The 23,325-nt window shown below is 40.8% G+C and overlaps 1 protein-coding gene across 1 annotated transcript in view; it reads right to left on the bottom strand.

The window, feature by feature from the left end:
- Positions 1-23,325, bottom strand: part of APBB1IP (amyloid beta precursor protein binding family B member 1 interacting protein) — a 99,995-nt gene that overhangs the window by 10,383 nt on the left and 66,287 nt on the right. The window contains 5 exon segments of the mRNA XM_058532642.1: positions 3,523-3,637; positions 4,234-4,332; positions 13,982-14,092; positions 18,157-18,300; positions 21,135-21,221. Of these exon segments, the coding sequence (XP_058388625.1) occupies positions 3,523-3,637; positions 4,234-4,332; positions 13,982-14,092; positions 18,157-18,300; positions 21,135-21,221 (556 nt within the window).

Genomic DNA, 23,325 nt, shown 5'->3' with positions numbered 1-23,325 from the left:
AAATGGACAAAGGCTAGGATGGGTGTAGATGCAGGTAAGTTGTTGGGTTTGGTGGTGGGAAGTTATAGGAGTTCCCCTTTGATTCTTCCATTTTCTCTGCTCACAGTAAAGGGGTTAGGGATTGGAAGTCTGAGGGGAGTGAAGCATGTCCAAAATAATTAGAGAAACTAGGAGATTACATTGCCTGGAACAGGTTCTCTCAACATTATTGACATTTGGGACCAGAAAATTCTTTGTTGAGTGGGGCTGCCCTGTGCATTGTAGGAGAGGCAGCATCCCTAGCCTCTACCCATCAGATGACACGAGCACCCCCCAAGGTGTGACAACTAAAATGTCTTCAGACATTGCTAAATCTTCCCTGGGGGTCAAAGTCACCCTTGGTTGAGAACCTCTGGTCTAGAGAAACACAGTAAGACCGACAGGCAGTATTAAGGGCCCAGGTGTGGCTGATGGCCACAGATCTGCGGTGGAATCAATGAATCCTTTGTATGTAGAGCCCTCTAGGAGGAAAGGATGTCTCAATCCCTCTTCACACCCTAGAGAAACCTTGCTCCTCCAACCCTGTCCTTTTTCCACCCTCCAGATTTACTAGGTTAACAGTGGGCAGAGTCACTGTGGGTCAAGGGCAGGCCCAGCCATTTTGTTCTCTTCCTTTCTTCCTTCTTCCCTCCTTCTTCTCTTGCTCCTTTCTTTTCTTCCTCTTTTTGGGGAAGAATGGGAGAGAGATGTCCATTTCAGTCTTTGTGTTTAAACCACATGCTCTAGCTTGTTCTACCAGAGAGCCTTGAATTGGGAGTTATGGACACTACCACAGTTAATCAAAATGTAGAATTCTATGTGCCTTGGTTCCCTGTGTATATATCTCTTTCTCTTAGGAACTTCACAGGAGTGATGCTTGTGACTGGGTATGGGATCTGTGGGTGCCCTATCATAATAGCATCTCACTGCATCCCCAAATCCCCAGTGACCTCTGACATATATACACAAACGGTAGAGCTAAGGCCCTGGCAAGGAGGGTGCTCCACATCCACCCTGAGTGGGTGGACAGCAATTCAGTTCTGACACTAATCTCCCAGGGTTAGCATCAGACTCCACAGGTTTGAGGGCTCAACCTTCACAAGACTGCCTCCCCTTCAGATGCCAGCCATCCGCCACTTCTGACCAGACCTCTACAAATTCAAGGGTTCCCACGACCCCCTCAGGTTCAATAATTCACCAGAAAGACTCACAGATCTCAGGAAAGTGCTACACTTACAATTATAGTTTTATTGTAAAGGATACATACAAGGCAAGTTCTGGGAGAGTCCTGAACATGGAGCTTCCATGCCCTTTCCCTCTGGAGTCAGCGCATGTCAGCCTCCTGACACATTGATTTGTTCACTAACCAGGAAACTCCTGAAAGCCTCAGTGTCTAGAGTTTTTATTGGGGTTTCATACGAGGCATGATTGATTAAACCCTTGGTCTTGTGACTAAGCCCAATCTCCAGTCCACCTCCCCTCCCTGGAGGTCAGACAGCGGAAATTTCCAACTCGCTAATCATGTGCTTGGTCTTTTTGGTAACCAGTTGCCATCCTAACGCTATCTAGGAGCCCACCATGAGTCACCTAATTAGCATAAAAAAGACAGTCCTATCAGGAAATTCCATGGGCTATTAAATCTGAGTCAGGAACTGAAGCTAAAGACCAGATATAGTTTTTACTGAACCACAGAGGCAGTTTGTAATCTGAATGCCAAAGATGAATCCACTGAGAGCCTGACTGGATATGGCTCTTCCTGGTTGCTGACCACAAACCCAAACACTTCCTGACAGATACCTCACTCAGCCTGAGCCAGGCCATGAAACTTGTCTAGGTCATAGTACGACTGTCTGTGCAATACACTAGTTGCTTAATTCTGGGAAACGGCTAATATCCCAATCAAGGTATCCCAGTTGTTCTAAAACAGTTCAGCTCATAATTAAATAGCTGATGTGTTGGCTCGATAAGAGGTAAGGTGATGCTTGTGAAAAATAACTAGAACAATTACAAGATTTGGTAAGATAGAGAACTATTTGCTAAAGCAAGGGATCCCAATTTCAGAGAAAAATGCTCAGGAAAAAAAAATTCTTTGGCTGTATGGAAAGGAAAGGGATTTTAGAGTTCCCCCAAATCAAAGAACTTAGAACCATATGGGCTCACTCCCAATGAGTGAGACTTGAGGCTACAGTATCTGGCCCAGAAAGAGCCCAGGAGTCTTTACGGGAAAGGAGGAGGATGCCCCTGGGAGAGATGCCCTGGATGGTCTCAGTATGCTTCACCCCAAAGAGCGACCCCATCTTGGGAAGGGGAAACTTGACAGTCCAGGAACTTCACATGGTGTTTCACTCCTAAGCTGAAGACTGATAGAATTAGGATTCCTTCTAGGGTCACTGAAACACAACTTCCAATCAACCTCAGCAACTCTTTATTAACTCAACAATTATTTACTATATGGCAGGGTTGTAAACTCTGGGAACGCAATGTGGAATAAGCAGAAATGGTCTTTGTCCTTTTGAGATTTAGAGTCTAGTGGAGAAATATGCAATAAACAAATCGATGAATACATAAAATAATTACAAATTGTGATAAGTGCTCTGCAAGAAACAATTTGGCATAAACACTTCCAGGAAACGCACGGTTCACAGAGGAGCCAGACTGGACACATTAATGAAAATATTTTTAAATGCTGGGTCAAATCTACCTTACTGCAATTTCCACACTTTCAAGCTGGTTTTACCCTTTGAAGCAGCAAAGAACACATATTCTGGCCTTTGATGTGACCATCCCTTAACACTGGAAAACAACGACCGGAACTCTTCTGCCATAAATGGTTCCAGTTCTTTCAACAATTATTTATCAGAATAACAATGTGTTTGAGTTACAGCTCAGCCACTGAGAAGATACTAGATACTAGCTTCTCCCAGCTTCAGTTTCCTCCACTGTGGAGTGGGGGTAATACTCTGTGCTTTGCTGGGCTGTTGTAAGAATCAGAAATAGCAGTATACGTAAAGCAGTGCACAGTATCTACTCCATCCCTTAATGTCCTGTCCTCCTTCTTAAAAATACAAACAAGTAGCTGTTATGTTACCCGTAAAATGTGAAGTCCAGGACTGGGTACAAGGCTCTGGCCATGATATCACTGAGGCAAAACACTAGGCAATGATCTTGTCCTTGGTGTGGGCAGTGTGTGGGTACCAATGGAAGTGTGGACAAATACAACATTTGTATTCTGATGAGCAACAGCTCCCTACTAGCTCACCCTAAACTGGTGGTCACCATCTTATCCACAAGCATATCATGAAATAGGTGGTCAAAGCTTTGCTAAAAGTCGCATATAAGGAAATAGACACAGGTGTGGGGGATAGATCTTGAGCCTGACCATCAGAAGGGAAACATATTCTGAATAGTGTCGACAAAGTTCTGTTTTTGTAAAATGTGTCGGGTAAGTTTGAACACGAGCTCTGAGCTCTGAACGGATGTCAGAATTTCTGCCCTGCGTGGTACCTGTAGAAGGTGTAGCTGGCGTAGCTGTGTTGACAGTGCCCAGGTTCGTCCACCGAGAGGCAAGCCCAGCCCTTGCCATGGCCCGCTGATAGTTATCATAGAGGGTCTTTCCATACTAGGGAGGGAACACAAGAGAAGCAAGAAAGTAATCCACTTAACCCAAATTCTGCACTCAATTGCAATACACCAATTGAGGAAAAAAAAGTACTTCACGACTACTCTTTCCCCGAGATTTTTTTTAGTACAAGTATTTCAATAAAAAATTCACAAAATGTTTTTGCGTGTTAAATAATTTTCCAGATTAGCAGGGTCAGTTAATACTTTTACCTACCCATCAGAGGGAAGCTTTAGCCACGCAATTCTGATTACACGTCTTTATGAAATTCTACCACAGATTACATCTCGTGTTTCTTAATTACACACTACACTTGAAAAGCTCTCCATGAATAAATCTCTGAAAAGTCTCATGTGAAAGTAAACTCTTGATTCTCAGGTCATTGGAGAGGTCCATGTTTCTATCACGCTCACCTATTTAAAAATAATTTATTTGCTCCAATAGGCAAATAAACAAGATAATATCTGCGGCATTGACCCATTAATGGCATTGACCCATTAAGAATGGATCAACTGTTTTCACAGTATCACAAAGATGCCCTAGCTCAGAAAGCCGGTTAGCAAATTCAAGGCAGGGTGAGTCAAACGCTCGCTCACCTTGGCGATCCTTATTCCGGTAACCCACTGATTTAGAGTTCTTGCGTCGTCACAGCAGAGATATTTGATATACTGGGACTCCTTCTGAATTTGGGGATGCTAGAAAAAAAGTCATTTCAAAGACCGTTTATAAACTCTTCAATTATTAGCGCCTTTCAAAAAATTTTTAAAACTAACAACGTATGAGATTTCCTGAGATGGTGGCAAAAATTACTGGCAGCAATTTTAGGATTAGGAAGAGGGGTACTTTTTAAAATGGGCTCAATTTTGAAAAGATTTAAGGAATCTGTGACATGATTTATCATATGCACTTTTTACTATATTATCAATAATAATGTGTTTCACCCTTTCTTAGCTGTCATCTCCTCCCCAAATGGGCCATTTTGGCCTCTGGATGAATGGCCTGGAGAAGGAATCTTTGTCTCTTTTCAAGTAGCAATGAGTTGGAGCGCTGCACTAGGGGTCATCCAGGCTTTCCAGGAGCTCACAGTCAAAGAGAACAGTGATATGGGCAGGCACAAAGGAGAAAGACAGGTCCCTGGTCATACAGAACACCCTGCACTCCTCTTTCTCAATCCTCATTACTCTTGTAATTTCTGCTTTATGTCTCCATGAGGGTGGGAACTATGTCTGTTACTCACTGCTGAAGACCCCCAGTGCTCAGGAGATGGACTGGTGCAAGTCCAGAAGTAGAAATAATTATTGAAGGAAACAAACAAGCATAAGATTTCCTGTTCAGCCAGAAGTCTTGCGGCCATAAAGTGAGGGGCAGGCAACCATATCTAGGTTCTAAGATGTGAGCCATGTGAATTTTCATGGGTCACTATAATTTTTAATAAGCTTTATTATATAGAAAAATAATTGCCAACCATAACCATTGTGTGTGTGTGTGTGTGTGTGTGTGTGTATGACCACCTCTTTCTTCTTCTTCCATTTCTCAGAGGAGTTTGTTACTCCTGCCAGGATAAGCATAGATCAGTGGTAGTGCTGATGGTGACATGGAATGTCAAGAGAGCTGGAAGCCACCTTCATTGGGCAAGAAGGGAGTGGAGCTGTCCAGTTCCTCTCTTAGGGGACGGCACGGACCTCCCCACCTCACTTTTGCTTTCAGCTTAACCACTGACCTTCAAGGAAATGGCTATTTTCAAAGTTGATCCAAGCCAAGGGCACTGTGCCTTTGAACTTAGTTTGAATCTGAGAAGCAGCATCTAGACTAGCCACCCTGCTTGTCTTTCTAATGACCCGGCCAGCAAGAGCCAGTGGTATTGCTGTCTTTGCCCAGAAAGGATAACAAGACCCATGTAGACTAAGAGCTTGACGAGAGGTGAGTAATTTTTGGTTTGACAAATGAGAAAACAGGCTCAGAGACATTACTATATACTTTACCCCATGTTCCACTAGAACACGGGTCTCTAGTCCCACCAACTAGAATTTCTGTACTTAGATTAAGCCCTTAAGCCAAAATTCCAGACTTTAAAGATACCACAGAAAAATTCAGAATGATAAGGAATTCCTCCTTTTGGTCTTTTGAGCCGAATGAGGAAAGTCTACCTTCATACTTTTATCTTTAAATAGACCATTCCCTTTATTTAAGTCCTCCAGCCCTCAGAATCAGCATCACTTGAAGAGCCTTTGGTTCCTATTTACTTAGGAACCACATGTTCCCCTGTCTCCCGAGCTGACTGACAACTCCCCACTGGGCTCCTCAGTGTGGCCTGCAGTTGTCCGTCCTGGCTGGCAGGTGGCAGCAAACACTTCTGACTGGCTGCTGCACATTTCCTTGTTATTGGGGTTCAATGCTTCCTCATTAATTCTGAATGTCAGATTTTATTTTTGCAAATGTTACTCCAATAATCATCCTCTTTGGAGGCCCTTAAAATTGGAAATCTCTATCAACTCAGATAATGTAGCCCAACAGCAAAAAAGGATTTGTTACATTAATTAACTGGCAGGTCATATTGATGAAAAGTATCCTAAGCTGAGGACTTATTCCCTGGATGGAATGTGACATTCTACAAATGCCTGCAGCATTCTCTTCAACGATAAAATTCCCAAAGCCAAACCAAAGTCCTTGTCTTTCAGCACCAGAAACACAGCTCCCTGACTGACAACAGCATTCTTGTTCTCACTGTCATGTACGAGGCAAACACGGGTCTCTTCAGCACTTTATGTTTATAATTGCTCTTAGAAAGCAGCTATTAATTTTTTTTGAGACATTTAAAAAGTTGACATTGTTACCTTGGGCTGGGTATATTAAGCCCCCAATTTTTGGTTTGTTTGTTTGTTGGTGCATGTCAGGTTCCCAGGAGCAGACTATAAATCACACTGTGCTTGCAATGAAATGCACTAAGCAACTGTCTGTATAGAGGTGTCCACTTAAATAGCATAATAAACAATTTCTTAAGTATGTTATTCATTCAAATAGGGTAAAGTGTGGTCATTCTCTTACACGTAATGGCTTTTGAGCAAAAAACAGGCAAGGCTCTTGAATTGGAGTTCTAACAATGGCTCCTCCTGTCATGATGAGGAAGATGTACAGACCTTGGTTCATCTCTCCAACATTAGTGGGGCGACTCTTGTTGATTTCCTTATACCATATGCGTACTACAAATGCATATGGGAGAATGAAGCATCAGATGACCTTGAAGGTCTCTTGACTCCTCAGATTTTATGATTAGAACATGAGCTACCAAGCGGGCAGGAGGTTCCCTTCTGGCTCCCTTGTTAATGCAGAAATCCTCTAGGCGCCCAGGACATCATATAGCAAGTCAGGGTGCTTGTTCTCCAGTCATGTCTCGGGACCTCGCCAAGGAGCTTACTCCCTAGCTGAGCCTTTTGCTGAAAAATTATTTACAAAGGAGTTTAAGGAAAAATGCTGGTTCAGTGCCATGGCCAGACTCTTCCACAACTGGTTTGATTGTTCCTGACCATACAAAGAGAGAAGCTCTCTTACAACACACAGCACAGCACACAAAGGTCAGTGCAATTGCGGAACATTACTGTGCACATGGATCTTACAGATCCTCCAAACTTACAAATGAGGAAACTGAGCACTAGAGAAGTTAAGCCATTTGTTCAACGCCAAAGGAAGTGGCAGAACCACGACTAGAACCAAAGCCCCATTCATTCAACAAATACGTCTGAGTGCTAAGAAATATACCAATCCCTAGGTAAATAGAGATGAGTAAGAAAGGTTCACACCATAATCAGGAAGTGGTGGCTGGGGGTGTTCAGGGGGGAGATGTGTGTAAACAAATATGTGATTACTCTAGGACATAGTAAATTTCATGGTAAAAGTTTGAAGACAGAGACTGAGAAAGGATCTTGGGAAGAAGTGATAGAATGTTGTAATACATTCGGGGAATGTCTATAAGTTCTATGTGGCTAAGGCCTGGGAGCCATGGAAAGAAGAGGCAGAAAAGAAGCTGGAAAGAAGCCCCAGTCAAGGGCCTGGTGTCAAACTAGCATCTGGACTTGTCCTCTAGGCAGTGGGGCCATCAGACATTTTAGAACAGCTGAATAACACAGGCAGCAATTGGTGGCTGTGTGGAAGGTAGACTTGAATGAGGAGGAAGAACAAAGAGAGGGCGGATGAGAGAAGTCCCTGATAGAAAATCAGAAGAACTTAATGAGGAATTGGATGAGAAAAGAGAAGAGGAGGGACTTCAAGGATGATTTCTCTATTTCTAGCTTGGAAAAGTAGGTGAGTATTATAGGTTTAACTGTGTCCCCTCAAAATGTATGTTGAAGTTCTAACCCCTGGTACCTGTGAATGTGACCTTATTTGGAAATAAGATCTTTGCAGATGTAATCAAGTTAAGATGAGGTCATATTGGATTAGGATGGGCCCTAATCCAATATGAATGGTGTCCTTGTAAGAAGAGGAGAAGCAGCACAGACACACATAGAGAAGATGGCCATGAGATGATGGAGGCAAAGACTGGCAATATGAAGCTGCAAGCCAAGGAATGCCAAGGATTGCTAGAAATTGCTAGAAGCTAGCAGAGAGGCATGGAACAGATTTTCCCTCAGAGCCCTCCAGAATGAACCAACCCTGCTGACATCTGGATTCTGGACATCTGGCTTCCTGAACTGTGAGAGAATAAACTTCTGTTGTTTTAAGCCACCCAGCTTGTGGTACTTTATGGCAGCCCCAGGAAAGTGGGTGATGGTACCATTCAACTTGAGAGGGACTGCAGAAAGAAGGAGTTTGTGACAGTGCAGAAAGAGTTAAACTCACCATCTGACAGGTTATGGTTGGGGTGCCCCTTGGACACGATGTTACTTCCGGTGTGTGAGACTAGGAGAGAAGGTAAGACTATTCGCTACAGATTGGGAATTATTAGCATGCAGATGATAGCTGGAGCTGTGGCTGTGAATGCGATCTCTGAGAGAGAGCAGGAAGAGTCTGGCGAGAACCAAATATGGAACTCTGGAGAACATTCCAGGGTGTGTGGGAGGAGGAACCAGCATAAATGGAGCAGGAGCAGGTAGAAAGGGAGAAGTCTAGGCTGAGGATTATAAAATGAGGAAGTTGTCACCAATGCAAATGATGCCAGAGGACCAGAAGCCTGAAGATTGGAAAAAACCCTTGTTCACCGGAAACCTTAGTGGTAACACTTTCAGCAGAGGTGGGGGGAGAAGCCTGTGAGCGTGCAAGCTCCACAAAGCCAGAGGTCTCTCTTTTGTTCACTACGTGTCCCTAGGCCTTGAATAGCAGTAGGCTTGAGAGAAATATTTTTAAATGAATGAGTTACACTGACAGGATGAAAGTTGAGGACATTCAGGGTGCACTGCTTTCTCAAGAAGTCTAAGGTAAAGGGAAGGCAGAGGCCAAAGGTGGGGCAGATCAAACTGAGGAAAGTGATTTGGAACCCCAAATCAAGGAATACTGGAATGTATTTGTAGCCCTGTAGCCCAAGGGGAAGAATTCTCTGGACAGAGGTTGAAGATGGTGAAGGAAAAGGGAGTCACTGATGGTGTGGTCCCAGGTGACGGCTGATGTTGGAGGAGGGGTTAGCCTTGGAGGAGGGAGCCTTTTTCCTCCGACAGACATAGCTGGAAGGATGGTTCCTGTGTTAGATGAGTTTAGAGGTAAATAGGAAATAAACTGGGGCAACTCAATCCATTTCTTTTCTACATTCTTTAAGTTGAAGGCAAGGTGTGCTAAGCGAAGGGTTTGAAGATGACAGACCCTTTGAGAAGAGTGTAGAAGATGTCTAGGGATCAGGTAGAAGATTCAGTTGAGTGGAAATCAGGGGAAAAGTTGCTAAAATCTTTTGTGAGTGCAGGAGATGATCTGGACGTCAGCAAAAAGCGAAGGGTTTGAAGATGAGAGACCCTTTGAGAAGAGTGTAGAAGATGTCTAGGGATCAGGTAGAAGATTCAGTTGAGTGGAAATCAGGGGAAAAGTTGCTAAAATCTTTTGTGAGTGCAGGAGATGATCTGGACGTCAGCAAAAAGCAGACTGAAGAACCAGAAGTGAATGACTTACTCAACTGTATGAGCCCCAAATGTGACATGGTTCTTGAGCAGGCTAAGGGAAGAAAAGTTTAGTGCTAAGAGAATGTAGACCCTAAATCCCAGCTCTAAGAAATTGAAGACAGGAACAGAAGAGAGTTTGTTTGCAAGAAAACACATTTTATGTAACTAATAAGCATGAATGGCCTTGACTAGGTTCATGAACCTTTGTGAGTTTCTGTTTTCACAAAACCTCCCTTGAAGGGTCGTTGAAAAGATTAAATGAAATAATGTATGAAAAGGACTCATCATGGTGCCTATAACATGACAGGGCATGTTACTATTCATATTAATAATAGAAGCAGGGTTTGAAGGGCACAATGGGGCAGGGGGCTTGACGTGCATTTCTATTCATTCATTCATTGGATGTGTATTGAGCATTTACAATGCATCAAATTATTGATCCAGGCTCTGGAACACAATAGTGGACACAAAAGAAAAAGTCCCTGCCCTCATGGCATTTATATTCTACTAGGGGAGAAAGCCAATAAAAACACAAAACACTCAGGAATATAATTTCAGATTGTGAAGAATCCTTTGAAGAAAATATAGCAGAGTAAAGGGTAGGGACTAGGTGAGTGACGCAAATGAATTCCAGGGCTCTTTCCATGATACTCCATCACCTCTTAGCAGACCCCAATAAAAGCATATTTTCTCCTGGAAGATCTTCACTTCCACAGCCCCATCACATCTAGCCTCAGAATGGAGTGAGAAAGAATTCACAAAGGAGCAACTTCACCACAGGCTCAGAATGGGAGTGTGCATTAAAGAAATAGCACAAGGAAAGAAAGGATTCTTGAGGACTAAGTCCTTTTGGATTCTGGTATCTTTCCCGTGACTTTGCACAGTCTCTTTAGGGACAAGTGATGTCTATACTGCCTTCTTGAAGTGTGGTCTTGAATCAACACATCAGCATCACCTAGGAACTTGTTAGAAGAGCAAATTCCTGGGCCTGATCCCAGACTCCCTCAATCAGAAACTCTGGGAGCCCAGCAAGCTGCTTCAACAAGCCTCTAGGTGATTCTAATGCACACTGGAGTTTGAGAACCACTGGTCAATAGAAATATTTCCTTAATACTAGAGTGCAGTAATAACGCTACCATTTATTGAGTGCTGACTATGTTTCTAAGACATACATTGTTTAATCCACACAAGAAGGATTGGGTATTCTTATTTCTTTCACTTGGTAGAAGAGGGCAATGAGGCTTAGGGAGTCTCAACAGTGTGCCAGGTGACCATGCCAGGACTCAAACTCCAATCGTTCTGACAGCACCCTCCATGGACTGTCATAAGCAATAGGCTCATACTGAATAAGAAACCTCTGGGCTGGACTTCTCAGTCAGTGTGTTTCCATGGAATCATGCAATCTCTTAACATGCTTCTCTACATCCTGAATTCCTTTGCAATGTATGTACGTATGGTTTGAATTCTGTAAATCTGCTCATCCTAATGAAATATTTGAATATCAAGACTTTTTTTTCCATAGTGGAGAGGAAGGGAAATAAGCGACCAAAATGTTCATAAACAAATTCGGTTCTCCAAACTGTGAAAGACCCTTTTGCTCAGCAAATTAATAAATATTGCCCACATTTTGGGAAGGAACTGAGAAACATGCTTAAGATCAAAATGAGCAGGGTAATTGCTCATAAAGAAATTGGCTTGAGAACAGAACTGATGATCATCTTGAGAAAAAAGGAAATGCACGTTCTGCTAGAGCTGCTCCTGACTCTTGTTCATTCCCCGACCCATCAGGCCGGCTGGCTTCTCCAGTTCTGAGTTCTCTCCCCTGTTGGGGAGGCCCCCAACTCTCTCTTGAAGACTCAGGCCTTGGAGATGAGGGTTTTAGAAGTTCTTGTCCTATATCCTGGGACTCAGCATTGCCATTTTCAGTGCAGCCCAGGATGACCTGAGTCCCACACAGAAAATTCAGTTCAAGCTACGATTCTAGCACCTAATCCCAAACTGAGTTCCTGCCCTGCTCACTGTGTCTAAATCCCCATCCTGGGAACCTCTAGGTCTGACATCTTATCTTTCTCTTGCCGGACATGCCTGCTCTGGCCCCGGGACCCTAGCCTGGAGTTTGGGCCCTTGCTCCCTTCCAACAACTTTCATCTTAATTGTCCATTCCAAAGGGTATTTCATCACCGGCTGGGCCCCGACTGTTGATAATTAGAGTTAGGACACCTTCTAATACTCTGAGTGCAAAACTTGACTGTGCTGAGAAAAAACAGAGATTCCTGGCCCCGTCCTTAAACATTCAATTCAGTGGGTCCAGGGCCCTGGAGCCTGTATTTCTAACTGACTCTGATCATCCAGTTTACTGACCAGTATTTCAGAACCTCTCTCCAAAACCTTCTCCCCACTTAAGAGATGGGGGCAAGGCTTCAGAGATGAAGTGCAATGGAATGCCCATATGGAAAGAAGGGCCTCCATTTTGGTGATTTCTCAGAGTCTCAGGATTCCAAACAAGGGCCATGGGGTCAGATAGGAACACAGTGAAGACACCATTCAAGAGTGGCTAGCAGCGCAGGAGGGGTGGGGCAGAGAAGATATTTCGTGTCCTAGCAAACACTGTCTGAGAAAATAGCCTCTGAGCCACCACCTGGTTTCTCATCCTGACTCTGCTACTTCCTGGCTGGGGAGTCTTTGTGCTTAGGTTCCACATCTATAAACTAGGGAGAAATATGTCTCTCTCCTCATAAGGTTGATTAAATGAGTTAATATCTGTAAAGTGCTTAAAAATTGTATTTTAGTTGCTATATTAGTGTTTGCCATTATTCTCATTACCCCTTCTACGGCAGGGAGAGACAAGGAGGTGCAGGAGCCTGAAGGAGGCAGGACATTCTCTCTCTTCCTTCTGACCCAAATAGGCCCCCATCTCAGGGCCTCACTTAGTTTTCTTGCTCCTGGAATGCTCCTCCCTGGTAATTCTTGCTCCCTCACTTCACTCACATCTTTTGTCAAATGTCATTCCCTCAGAGAGCCTTTCCCTGACCACACGATCCAAAGAAGCCCCGCTCCAGTCCTGGCACGCTCTGCCCCTGCCTTGCTTCATAGTCACCCACAGCCTTATCATTACCTGACATCACATTACACATTTTTTTGTTTATCGCCATTTCCTTCACACTGAATGTTAACTCCATCAGGACAGGGATTATTGTAGGTTTGGCTCACTTCTATATCCCAGCACCTGGGACAGTGCCTACCAGAGGGTTGGCATTCAACAAATATTGAATAAATAAATGAATGAGTGAATCTAGCTCTCTCCCTTCCCTCAGTCCCTTCACAGCCATTATCCTGGGGCTCTTCTGTCTACCACAGGGTTTCTCAACAGCAGCACTGTTGACATTTGTGGGCAGATAACCCTCTGTTGTGGGGTGGGTGACTGACCTACACAGAAGCCTTGCCAGGGACCTGGTCTCCTTAACACCTGCTCCATAAAGACCCGTCCCAGATGGAAAAGGAGGAACTCTGACCCAGAAAGGAGACATTCTGCACGCGGCCTTGCCCTGTGCCGTATGGATTCAGATAATCCACACTCTCTGGTGTGAGATGTGCTTGAGGGGCTGCGAAGGGAAAGGAATTTATGGTGTTTGAGGCAACAGCAAGTCCAGAACAGCTATGTAAATTCCTTGAATCCATTTCTAGGAGTCAGTTGTTACATTTGGCAGATAAAAGTCACTTCTGCCCAACCCTCTAAAATATGGTGCTAATGTAAACCTTACCCAACACCTGATAATACATATTGCCTTTTGATAACATGCACCTTAAAAAGTTTCAAGGTTACCCAGTAATATTACTTTTAGAAAAAGAGATTTTTTTCTATTTTTTGTATTTTCTATATTTTTCTAGGAAATCTTGTCAAGTTTCTAATTTCCAAAGACTTCTTACAATGGAATAAGAGTCTGATAAATAAAAAACTGGAAAATTTATTGTTTTATCAATAAAATTATAAGTAAAATTTGTTCAAAACGTGGAGCTTTCATTTTCATAAGTGAGGAAGAAGCCTGGACAGACTCTTGAAAGTTTTAGACTCAGCTAACAGGCATTGGGGAAAATAACCTGAACTGGGAGAAATGTTTCGCTCTTTCCTATTTTGGTTTAAAATAAAAAGCTTATTATGTTATACTTGTGGTTAACCATATAACATTTAACATTTTTTTTCCTTAAAAGGAAATATTAACTCAAATTGCTTACAAATCTCAAGTAAGGACTTCTTCCAACATACCTTTAAAACGAAGCAGTAATCAGTGGGTGCTTTATATTTCATTTTACACTGAATCCCATAGTAAATGTTGACATTTTCAAACTGTATAAAACACGCCAGATCTCTGGAGGTCTGAAAGAGAAGGGAAAAAAAAAGAACCTTAACGGAGTTGGAAGTTAATATTTTTCCAAGGTTGTTCTTAATGGCACAACTAAGGATTACATTTTAGTAGAAAAAATATTGAATTTTAGGTAATTTATTTAAACATCTACCGTGTATAGTTCTCTAAGAGCCAAGCCTGCATTTCAAGAGGTAAAAGAATACACCCAAGGCAAAACAGCATGCCACAGGCCCAGGAAAGGAGCGAAAGATTACACTGCTATTCTAGTGTCTGCATGTGGAGTCCCAGGGTCAGAGCTGACTGGTCCACCTGGGACATCATTATCGATGTCGTCAAGACAAGGTGACCGACAACCTAGTCAGAAATCTTACTTTGGCTTTTGTCATTCTAAGTCAATGATGGATTTCATGATTGAACATTTAACAAAAAAGCCGCCCTCAGGATGAACAATGAGAGGTCAATTTGATGCTCGGTAAATTAGCACACACTTCACGCAGCTCTTCCTGAGGAAAAAAGATTCCTTTCATGCTTTCTCTCTAGTGCTGGCAGTGTTGCTATGGAAACAGGAACCTCTCCTCCATGTATAACACGCCTTGTGAAGACTCCACCCTCTAATCTACATATTTCGTTAACACTTCAATTACAAATTTATTCTATTACTCTTTTTTCTCCTTCACATTCTATAGTTCTTTACCTAATTAGTGAATAAAGAATAAAAGGCAGAATTGCTACACCTCAGTGCACAATTATTCCTTTATATATGGTTGTACATTTTTTTCTTGTAAGATATTTTCTTCTGGATTTCCAAAGTTTTACTGACAAAAATAACATATATTCATCATAATTTTTAAAACTGTATATATATAATGAAATGAAAATTTTCCTTCATCATCCCTTTTTCTAATTCCACTCTTTTCTCCAGAAGTACCTTAGTTGATAGTTTGGTAGTATTTTTTCAAATGTTTTTGGGTAAACATTTATATACATATGTATGTGTAGATATACCCACATACATACATATACTTATATATATACAATTTTAAAAATATAAATGAGATTTTCCTATAAATACTGTTCTATAAACTTGTTCTTTTTCTTAACATTATATCTTGGGGTCTTTCTACATCAGGACATATGAATGGATATATGACATTCATTTTTATGGCTGCATAGCATTCCACTTGTATCGGTGCAATGATTTATCTAGCCATTCTACTAAAGATGACTAGAGGTTATTTCAACATTTTGCTCTTACAAAAACCACCGTGCATATGAGCAAATATTTCTTTGGGACAGATTGTCAAACATGGAGCTGACTTTTGAAGGAGTATTCCCTTTTATATTTACATAGATCTTGCTAAATTGTCCCCTAATTTGGCTGTACCAGTTTACATTCCAACCTTCTATGTATGAGAGTGCCCATTTTTCTTACTGACTCCTGCTGAACTTTGGATATTAACAATACTGTTAATTTCATCAATCTCATGGAAGGAAATATTTCACTATTTAATTTGCATTTCCCTAGTTACTAGTAAGACAGAGCGGCTTATTCAGTGGCTGCTGATATTTCTTTTTCTTTGAATTCTCACTTAATAAGGGCTGCTGTTTTTCTCGTTTATCTTTTTCCTATTGATTTGTTGAAGTCTTTATATTTTATATTCATACTAGGTTATACATATTGCAAATGGACTCTGACTCAAGAGCTAGTCTTTAATTTCTTCTTTGGCATCTTTGGCCATAAGGAATTAAAAACTACTTTATATAGTCAAATCTGTCAATTTTCTCCTTTATAATTTTGAGTTTTTAGTCTTCTTAAGAAGGCTTCTCCACCCCCAAATTCTGAAAATATTAGCCTATATTTCTTCTAAGATTTTATATATATTTTTTCTGTATATATTTAATCAACCTAGGATTTAATGTGGAACATGGTATATGAGGTAGGAATGTATTTTTTTCAAATGGATATACAATTATTTCAGTGAATGACTGAATATCACATTCTTTCCCCACTGCTATAAAATGCTCACTTTAATTTGCCTTATATTAGATGGCTCTCTGTTGATATTTATCTCTACCTGTATTGTTTTTATCTAATGTTTTGACATCTGGGAGGAGAAGTTCTACCTCAATGTTCTTCACAATTTTATTTTGGAACAATGTCTCTTTCTGATGAATTTTAGAATCAGTCTGTGAACTTTAAGTAAAAAGAATCCTATCGAAATTTTTCTTGGGATTGAATATATAGAAAAAATTGGGAGAGAATTAATATCTTTTCTATTTCTATTTATTTAGTTTTCTATTTCTATTTATTTATTACATTTCTATTTATTTAATTCTACTCACTTCCTTTATTAAATTTTATATTTTACGCCATAAAGGTCTTGAACATTTCTTCTTAAGTTTATTGTTAGGTATTTTATTTTTTTTGTACCAGCTCCACACAGAATCTTTTGCATGATATTTTAATTTGCATATTGTTTGTGTAAAGGAAAACAACTTCTTATTTGGCAAATTTATTTGGTCCTAACAATTTTTAGTAGAGTGTCTTATATTGTCTGATAGACAATCATGTCAACTGTGAATAAAGAGAGTTTTTGCCTCTTCTTTTCCAATATTATACTTCTTATTCTTTCTCTTGACTCATTGGCTAGTTCCTCCACTCCAATGTTAAGGGGAGCAGTGAGAGATCGTGTCCAACCCCAGTGTGATCACTTCTAATTTTTATCACTAAGTGTGTTGTTTGTGATAGATTTATTTATATGTCTCATTTATATGTAAATGCCAAACACGTAACATTTCTGAAATAAAACAAATTATTTGTGGGTCAACTGTCATGTCCCCAGTGTGGGACTGGACTGAAGATGGCACACAGATGGGAAAGTGTCAGTTCTAAGACTGAGGCCAAGTAGGAGCAGTAGCTGCCCTGAACCAAGCATCACCCATAATGCCTCTCCTGCACTCCGATGGAGGTAAGACAGTCTTCTAACTAATGGGAGCAGACTTGGATATTCACCAGGACTTCACCTGCATGGGATGCGGTCAAGCCTTATTAGAAGCAGCCTGCAATTTGTAAATATGCCATTTGGTGGTGCCCTGGATTCGGTCATGAAGGCAAAATGCTTTAGTTTACCCCAGATATGGGTAAGAGAGATAGCCTAAAGCTTTTTTTTTCCGTTTTGTGACGAGGACCAGCGCTGAGCTAACATCCATGCCAATCCTCCCCTTTTGTTTTTCCTTGAGGAAGATTGGCCCTGAGCTAACATCCGTGCCCACCTTCCTCTACTTTACATGGGACGTCGCCACAGCATGGCCTGACAAGAGGTGGTCAGTGCGCGCCCGGGATCCGAACCTGTGAACCCCGGGCCGATGAAGTGGAGCGCGCGCCCTTAACTGCTTGTGCCACTGGGCCAGCCCCTAAAGATTTAAAGGTAAGCAAAAGATGGAAATGCCCCAGGCCTTTAAGAAAGGGCTTAGAAAAAGCTAATGGTCAGAAGGAGAGTTAAAATTATATTTCAAAGACAAAGAATTTACTATATGCTTACAGATTTGATGCAATAATCCTCAGTTTTACCAAGAAGAAGTTAAATGATGTCTAAGATACTCTGCTAAATTAGGCAGGGAAATGGATATAGTACACCTCAGAGAACAATTTAAATGTTCAGAGTAGAAGGGCTAAAATCTAAATGAAGATCTGTCATGACTTATACTTCTGTGATTCCAGATAAAAGAAGTTTTACTATAATGACTATAGAACAAGAGAGTAAATACAGGGGAAAAAAAATCCTGAGAAATAGATATGCAAAGTAACAAATTAATCTCTAGAAAAGTGCTTCTGCCATAATTTTTGAAACCTGGCCTTAAAATAGATAAAATTCTTCACTTTCAAGAGAGAGCTATGGAAAAATTCAACAGGATTTCTGTGATTCTGTCCTAATAGAGTATGTATTTGTACAAATGTTATAGTAACATGAATCTCACAGCAAAAGAGTGTATTTAAATTTCCACCTGAGGATTTCTTTAGTTTCACTCTCATGAAATGCTTTTTTGCTAAAGTGTTTTTTTTTTTCTTTCTGACCTTTGTCTTTCCTTTGGGTACATAATAAATTCCAGAAGCCCGTAAAAGAAAGTAGCGCCTTTTCCAGGATTTCTTGCCATCTTCTTTCAAATAAAGAGCTCCTTCCAGTTCTGGTACAATGACGGATGTTCCACAGAAACTTTCCTGAAATTGAGATTCCGATTATTTAAAACATGAAGGCTTAAATACACATTTTGTTCACATTTAAACAAACTGCAGCAAACTAGCCTTTAAGCTGAAAGTCATTTTGTGTACAACTCTGACTGAATGCCTACATTTACACTGCATACCATTTGCCAAAAAAGAGGAAGAATACCACGGTGGTTGAGGTCTCAGCGTTTGAGTTAGACTTCAAGGCTTCTTCACCTCAGAAGGCTTAGCTCTGTGACCATGGGCAAGTCACTAAACTTCAGTTCCTTTACTTGCAAGATTGGAATAATAATAGCTTCAGCTTCATAAAGAAGGTTGTGAGTACAATCTTGTACTTACAATATTTTACAATATTGTAAAAGTAAGTGCTAAATAAAGTCTATTTCTATTATTATAAGTTGGTAAATAGAAAAATGATTCCTTTTCCTATAAGTAAAAAAATTACTCTTTTACTGCTAGTAAATAGAAAAATTATAACATAAAATTCTATACATAAAACATATGTATGTTAACATTTTATTCTTGGGATAATTTTTTTAATTGAGATACAATTGACATGTAACACTGTATTTGTTTTAGTTGTAGAATCTAATGATTCAATACATGTGTATATTGCAAAGTTTACCACAATAACTTTACTTAACATCTATTACCTCAGAGAGTTACAAATTGTTTTTCTTGTGATGAGAACTTATAAAATCTACTCTTTTTGCAACGTTCAAATATACAATACAGTATTGTTAACCATAGTCACCATGCTGTACATTACATCCCCAGGACTTATTTTATAACTGGAAGTTTGTACATTTTGACCCCCTTCACCCATTTCGCGCCCCCAACACCCTGCCTCTGGCACTGACCAATCTGTTCTATGTATCTATAAGTTCAGTTTTCTTTTTTTTTCTGCTTCCAGATATAAGTGAGATCATACAGTATTTTTCTTTCTCTGTCTGGCGTATTTCACTTAGCATAATGCCCTCGAGGTCCATCCATGTTGTCGCAAATGACAAGATTTCCTTCTTTTGGGATAGTTTTCTTATCAAAGAACGAAGAAGGCAATTTTTATACTATGGTATCAGAAAAAGACAGTGACAAAGTACATTTTCTAGGTGTACATGTTCAAATGCCAAAACTTGCCTAGAATTATATAATTCTTGATAAATTTCTTTAAAAAAGCAATGCAATAAAATTACATATTATTTTAACTTCCAGTTCAAATACTCAAACTTATTTCTTGCTTTCTTTTCTATAGCTCTCAATCTCCTTTCATTCAGTCTCATGAATGTAGAATAACTTCTAACTTTGCATCCTTCAAGTAAATTTATAGTTAGTGGAGCTAGGATACATATTTGTTCACATTTCCCACCAAAATTTAGCTAGTATTAGTCGCCTTGTCAATAATCTCTTAAATTCATTCATATTTTGGGGCCAAATTAGAAAGCAAGATAATGCCGATTTTTCATAGCATAACACGCTTTATATTTTCTTTCACATCCAGCTTTTAAAACACTGCTGGAGTCCTATAACAAGAACTATTCAGGCAGTTGTATACATCAAGGCATAACCAGTCCCTGATTTACAGACAGCTGACATATAACCAGTGATTAAAAACAAACGGCCCTGCTGGGAAACTGTTCACTCCCCTTCCATGTCTGCCAGTCTCCATCTCTGCTAGAAATGCTCAGAACCTGGATCTCCTTGCTGCTGGGGACACCTGGTGCCTGATCTTCCTCAACTCACCCTGGAGTCTGTTTGATAAATGCAGAAACAATGTCCCCATTCCCACTGTTGGGCCTCCCTGGGAAATGCCCACTGTGCTCTTGGTCCCAGGAACCAGAACTTGTAACGTGTTTTCAGGACCTTGGGAGTGTCAGCAAGGTTGTGGTGCCTGCTCCATCTGATACAGGGCTGGGAGAGCCCGGCGAGGACAGAAACCTGTGCAGGCCCTGAGCAGACTTGGTGAATGGGAGACGGCGCTCTTCAGTGTCAGCAAACTGGCTCCAGGTGGGAATGGGGGCACAGGGGTCACCAGATCTTCAGATTTTTAAGAGAAGCCCAAAATTTACTAACTCGAGAAAAGGTCAACACATTACTGGGAGCGAAGAAAGCCTGTCTGGTGCTCCAGCATGCCCATTTGGGACCTGTGATCTACCATGCATCTGCATTAGGTGCTGGGAACAGGGCCTCGATTTTTAGCATAGTTACTGTCTGAAAACTCATTAGGAGTTTCAAAAAAATCAACCATGTCCCTATAGTGATAATCACAGACATCTGTACAGTAATTGACACACTGTACTTCCACTACCTCCCTGGATCTCTGTAATAATTCGTTACGATTTAGGAAACCGAGGTTCTTGGACTGGCCCAATAACACATGAACCTCACCAGGCAGAGCCAACCTTGTGTCAGGTCTCTAACTCCAGATCTCACCCTTCCTACCACACCTGGCTGCTGGAGGAGCATCTTAGAATTCACTGTAAAGACTTGGAAATCCTTATGTCTGACTTCTGTGGAGCACTCAAGTAATGAAATGTATGAGATGTTGAGAGATGAGTATTATGCAGATTCATAAGTCTTTTAGTTAAGAATTACTAATCCAACTTCATGAAAAGCAAAATATATTGTCTAAAGCCACACTTTTTAACAAATGTCTCAAAGAGGCAGTTTAATTATTCAAATAGCTATATTTTAGTAATAATCTGATTTTAAAACCTTAAGTTAAAATTTCAGCGTGTTTCAGTCTCCCTTTATTCTGAGCAGCAAATAATTTAAAAATAGATACAGCTAACATCTCTCCCTTCTCTTCTACTCTGCAAAATTAAACTTACCTCAAGTAAGAATTCCTTGTTCTTGGCATTCATTTTCTCATTTGTTTCCTTGCTTTCTTTTTTTCCTTTGTTATCCAAGTAAAAATTCTAAATAAAATATTAAAAGATCAGATCAGTAAGTGTTCATCACCATGCCAGCCACTGCAAGGAAGTTGTGGTCTTGCTGGACAGAGAAGACGCACCTGTATGAAATACACTGGGAACAACAGCATATGCTATCTGTCAACCAAGGGCTTATGAGGGCCTTACGGAGAGGTGACTACCACATAACGGGGCAGAAGTAAAACCTTCCCTTTCTCCCATGGTGCACAATCAGGAAACAAACACAAGATAGAAAACACTAGCAATGGATATGACATCATTTAATTGTTACATTCCATGGTCTAGAACAAGTGTCAAATGCTGGAAGCTGGGAGACCCTAGTGCACTCAGAAGAGCTCATGTGTGGAGCCCAGGTGGAGTCCATGTCCCATGCTCTGGCTAGTGGACACCATGTCGAGTCCCAAGGCCTTGTGGACTAAAGATTCTGGTTTACCAAGAGAAGCTTGATATCTGGATTTTTATAAATGTTGGCAACTAATTTTAATTTTTAAAAACTACATGGGTCAATCACAGCACAGAATTTGTTACTTGGAAACTCCTAAGGACAGGCAGAAGTAGAAAGGGCATTTCTGGAAAGACAGCCAGCCTAACGAAGGCAGGGACGACCATGGTTTCAAAGCACATCACGAATGGGTGCATGGTCTCTAACTGGGATTTGTATTAATCTATGTATCATATCTTGTTAAAACTGAATATCAATGAGGTGGCTGAAATGAAATGTTAAATGCATAAATTGCCCCCCAAAATCATGAGTATCCAAGGACTAAATTTTACATAACCAGCACAGTTGAAGTATCAATATACAAAGTGGTTATTATAAGTGACCACTGTCATAGGTAAGGTGTTGAGGACTTATATGTGAAAATGTAGAATTTTATAAAATAATGCATAAAAAGTGTATTAAACTAGAACATATACCTCTGGAGCACAGTGAGTAAATTAAGGACCCTCCTGAATATAGACACAGACGTTTATTTACACCATAGGAGTGTTTCTCCAAGTGAGATCCCCAGACTCCGTAGCATGTGCTTTTCATCATCATCTGGGAAAAGGAGAGTGCGTGTCACCCTCTGCAGGGACAGACAAGGGAAGAGCCTTTCTAAACTGTGAAGGGCCTCATTTCATGAGGATATCCCAAAGGGTAGAGATCTGTAGTCCTTCTCTGAGACTTTTCTCTGAGACCCCTCTCACTCTTTCAGCTTCTGAATAACTTTTTTTTTTCCTTCCAAGTGAGAGTGCTACATTGTGTTTTTGTTTTTGTTTTAATGAAAATGCAAAAAACACAAAGTAAATTTGAGCCGGAGATGGAGGAGGACAGCCCTTAGAAAGGACCGATTGCCCTTGGGTCACAACTGTCACCTGCCGTGTGGTCAGCCAACTCAATTTGGGCTGCTCTCTAGCAAGTAGTAGAACTTAAAAGTTAATTCATTATCCATTGCAAATGGAAACTGTGGACATTCTGAGCTGAACAATAAGGGAACTTTAAAATGGGAAATGAGACTTTCAGTCACAGCTTGCTCCCTTTTCTCACAGCTTCTGAAAATGCAAGATTTGGGGACAGCTGGCTAGGAAAGAGCGCAAATGCGTTACATTTCTAATATCACCTTCTTGGAATAAAAAGTAAATCAAGCAAACAGTTAACAGTCCGTGAATAAATATTTGGGAGTACCCTTTACATGTAAAATATCCGTGTTCTTAAGAAGCTTTCTATCACATTGAGAAGATAAACATAAACAGATGGCTGTATACCTACAGAGGGGGGAGCTATGTAAGACACGGCATGAATTCAAAATGGGCCAAGTTCCATAGATTTTCACAGAGGAAGAAATCACTGTGGGCTGAGATGGTCAAGGGGGACTTTACAGAGGAGGTCAAAGTTTGAACTAAGCCTTGAAAGATGTTCAATATTCAGATAGGGGAAAAGGAATAAGGAGAACATTCCAGGCAGGAGGAAAAGCATGTACAAAGGCACAGAGGTAGTTAAATATCGGGTATTTGGACCACCCATGAACAACCATTCTGGCTAGAGCTGGGGATTAATGCAGCACACCAGATGAAGACCAGCCATGGCTACCAATTCTCCTCTTCC

Source organism: Diceros bicornis, chromosome 36 (assembly GCF_020826845.1).
Source record: "Diceros bicornis minor isolate mBicDic1 chromosome 36, mDicBic1.mat.cur, whole genome shotgun sequence".
NCBI lineage: Eukaryota > Metazoa > Chordata > Mammalia > Perissodactyla > Rhinocerotidae > Diceros > Diceros bicornis.
This window is presented reverse-complemented; position numbering and strand designations above follow the sequence as displayed.